Here is a 3,297-nt window from a genome sequence, read left to right on the forward strand (position 1 = left end):
AATTATAGAGGATATTATGAATATAAACATGTATAGATAACTGGATGTTGTGAATATGATAGGGAAAAAAATGACTTTGGTTTAAGGAACTGTTTTTCTTATGTTATCAGTTTGTGACTTTTTTCTTCTGGGGGTCGGTATTGAGGAGTGAACCCAGGGCCTTGTGCATACTAGGGAAGGGCTATACCACTGAGCCACATCCACAGCTAACTTTCATTTTTTCTGTTTTTGGTACTAGGGATTGAATCCAGGGATGCTCTGCCACTGAATTACTTCCTCAGCCCTTTTTATTTTTCATTTTGAGATAGGGTCTCACTAAGTTGATGAGCCTGGCCTCAAACTTGCAATCCTCCTGTCTCAGCCTCCAAACAGCTGGGATCACAAGTGTGCACCACCATGCTTGACTAGTTTGTGACATTTTAAATAAAACATTTAGTTTCTGGAATAAGGAATTTCTATCCCTCTTAATAGTAGATTTGCAACAACTTTGTGTCATTCCACATATAAACTATAAGATTATCTAATGTGGTTGAAACAGTAAAATAAATAAAATGTATTTATTTCATGGTGCTGGGGATTGAACTCAGGGCCCTGTGCATATAAACAGTAAAGTGCTCTTCAGGAAAAGCATTCAACATGAATTCCTATCCATAACCTGAATTATACTTTTTAACCACACTCTTTGTTCAATTCTTACTTTGTTCAATTTTTTCTACTAGAGAGAAAAAATCCAAAGTGTAAGTTGACATAGTTCTTTGTTTTCTGATAGTAGTGGTAGGATTTTTTGTTTGTTTGAAATTGTTATACTCTAAAATTTCTACATTTCAGGGACAAGGACGAATGTATTGAAGACAAGTCAGCTTGGCCATCCAGAACATCATTCAGTGAATCCAGGACAGAAAATTTGTGCAGTCTAGAAAAACATTCCATGTTATCCAGTATAGAAAAATTATCTGGGCCCTCAAGTCCAGAAAAGTCATCCATACCGTCCAGTGCAGAAAAGTTAGTCAGATCTTCGGAGGCAAAAAAGTTATGTAGACCACACAGTAAGCAAAAGTTAATCAGGTCATCAGCTCATGAAAAGTCATTCTTACCATTCTGTGTAGGACTGTTATTCAGACAATCCAGTCGGAGTCGACAAAAGTCACGTAAGCCAGCAAGTCCCCAAAGATATCTCAGGTCATCTCACTTGGAAAAGTCATGTAAGACATATAGCCTAAAAAAGTCATATAAGCTAGCCCATGCCCACAAGATAGTCAGCCGAGTCAGCACTTCCTATCCAGATAAGCCAGTCAGGCTGCCTTGGCCAGCTAGTCTACAGTCTTCAGCCAGACCAGTCAAGTCACACTTTGTCTCATCTACAAAACCAAATCTTGTTATCCAAGCCATTAAGGTAAGAAAATCAGTCAAGGCACCCAGACATCGTCATCTTAAAAGGTCAATAAGTATAGGCAAGACAGTCTTGGTAGCCAAGCCTCTATTAGCCAAGACTTGTCAATGTTACAGGGAAAAATGCCTTGTTTGCAAAGCTACTTCTGAGACTTTGGTCCATATTTCTGAGTCAAAGAAGGAAAATGCTGGAAATCTTTTCAGTTCAAGTAATATGAAGAGTTTTACCAGGTCCTTTCAGAAGGTAGATTCCAAGGATGATGTATACGGTGATAATGTGACAGACAGTGATATAATGACTTACGACAGTGATGACAGTGAGAGGGAGATAATCATTATTTGCAACATAAGGAGCAATCATATTGTCCCTTATGGCACTTCAAAAATATAAGGGCTCAGTAAAAATAAAATCCAACCATGAAGGAGCAAACTTATAGCACCTATTTTATGCTTACCATCACTTTTCTACTAATAGAAAATCCACTTGTGATCACTGTTAATATCGTACCTATCCATCCTGAAGGCAATTTGTTTGAAAAGCAGAAATTAAATGCTTGACATACGTAACAATTATTATTGTGTTTATCATTGTATTTTTGAGGCATGAGGCACTTCAGATGTTGTCACTTGAATGGAAATCATAAATACATGTGCACACCCAAACCTAGAAATGAATTAAAAGATGGAATCTTCCTTCCCTTGGATTAGCTCTCAATTGAAATCTCAATCTAATGAAATTCATTTATTTGTTTGTCTATTCTTGTGATGCTGGGGATCAAACCCAGGACCTCACACATACTAGGGAAGCACTCTACCATTGAGCTACCCCCTCAACCCCTGAAGTTTATTTTTAAATTCTTTTGTGGTGCTAGAGATTGAACCCAGGGCTTTGCACAAGATAGGCAAATATTCTACCACTGAGCTACACCCCCAGTTCTCTTTTGAAATATTTATTTACAATCTTCATATTTTAATATTCTCTTTTTCTGTAGTGCTCTGTGCTGAGTTGGAAATAGCTCTGTACTATGGACTGAATGTTTGTGTTCCCCCCAAATTCATGTGGTTGAAATGTAATCCCATATCTGATGGTATTAGGAGATGGGGCCCTTGGGAGGTAATTAGATCACGAAGGTAGGAGCCCTATTGAATGGGATTACTGCTGAATAATTCACCATTTCTACTATGTGAGATACAGCAAAAGGATTCCATCTATCAACAATACAGCCAGCCCTCACCAGACCCTTAATTAATTGGTGCCTTAATCTTGGACTTCCCAGACTCCAGAAGTGTGAGAAATAGAGTTTTGTTGTTTATAAGCCATTCCATTTGTGGTATTTGTTATGCAGCCTGAGTGGACTAAGACACTCTGCATATTTGGTTCTGGCTATGTTGGGAAAATTTCTGATGATTATTTCTAACACCACTGCCTCCATAGACTGCTACCTAAAGTGAGGGTGCAGCCTGCAGCATCTGTATCTGAAGCTCCATATTAGTCTAAGTGTTTTAATCTTAGATACTCTCAACAACTCTGCTCATTCTTTTTGTTACCCTTCAAAATGGTTAAAGAGTTGCCCTTGTGTGTGTGCATTCTCAAAAGGTCACAGTTGGAGGTCCACTCATTTACCCATTTTTCCTATGTGGTACCTCCCCACTCTAAATCAGCAGGAAAGAGAGATAAGTGGAAAACCTTGGAGTCATATAGTTTAACTTCCCCATTAATGAAACATTATACTTCTTCCAAGGGCATAGTTGAGAAAAGCAGGCAAAGTCATGCATGCATTCCCAGTCTATGTTCTAGCTGTGTATACTTTGCTCCATATAACATCTAACAAATGTAAGTTAAATGTCAGTAGCTAACATATACTAAATGTATCATTTATCTTTTTTTAGTCTCTTCTTTTAATTTTT

At 37.9% G+C, this 3,297-nt stretch overlaps 1 protein-coding gene across 1 annotated transcript; it reads left to right on the top strand.

The window, feature by feature from the left end:
• The first annotated feature begins 834 nt into the window (after positions 1-834).
• CUNHXorf66 (chromosome unknown CXorf66 homolog) lies at positions 835-1,956 on the top strand. Its single transcript, XM_015498092.2, has one exon. The coding sequence runs from the start codon at positions 929-931 to the stop codon at positions 1,778-1,780; it is 852 nt and encodes a 283-aa protein (XP_015353578.1). The 5' UTR covers positions 835-928; the 3' UTR covers positions 1,781-1,956.
• The last annotated feature ends 1,341 nt before the right edge of the window (positions 1,957-3,297 follow it).

Source organism: Marmota marmota, unplaced genomic scaffold, assembly GCF_001458135.2.
Source record: "Marmota marmota marmota unplaced genomic scaffold, marMar, whole genome shotgun sequence".
NCBI classification, from domain to species: domain Eukaryota; kingdom Metazoa; phylum Chordata; class Mammalia; order Rodentia; family Sciuridae; genus Marmota; species Marmota marmota.

What these genes read in the sequence shown, in the direction of transcription:
- CUNHXorf66 (XM_015498092.2), top strand. Translation starts at nt 929, where the DNA reads ATGTTATCCAGTATAGAAAAATTATCTGGGCCCTCAAGTCCAGAAAAG.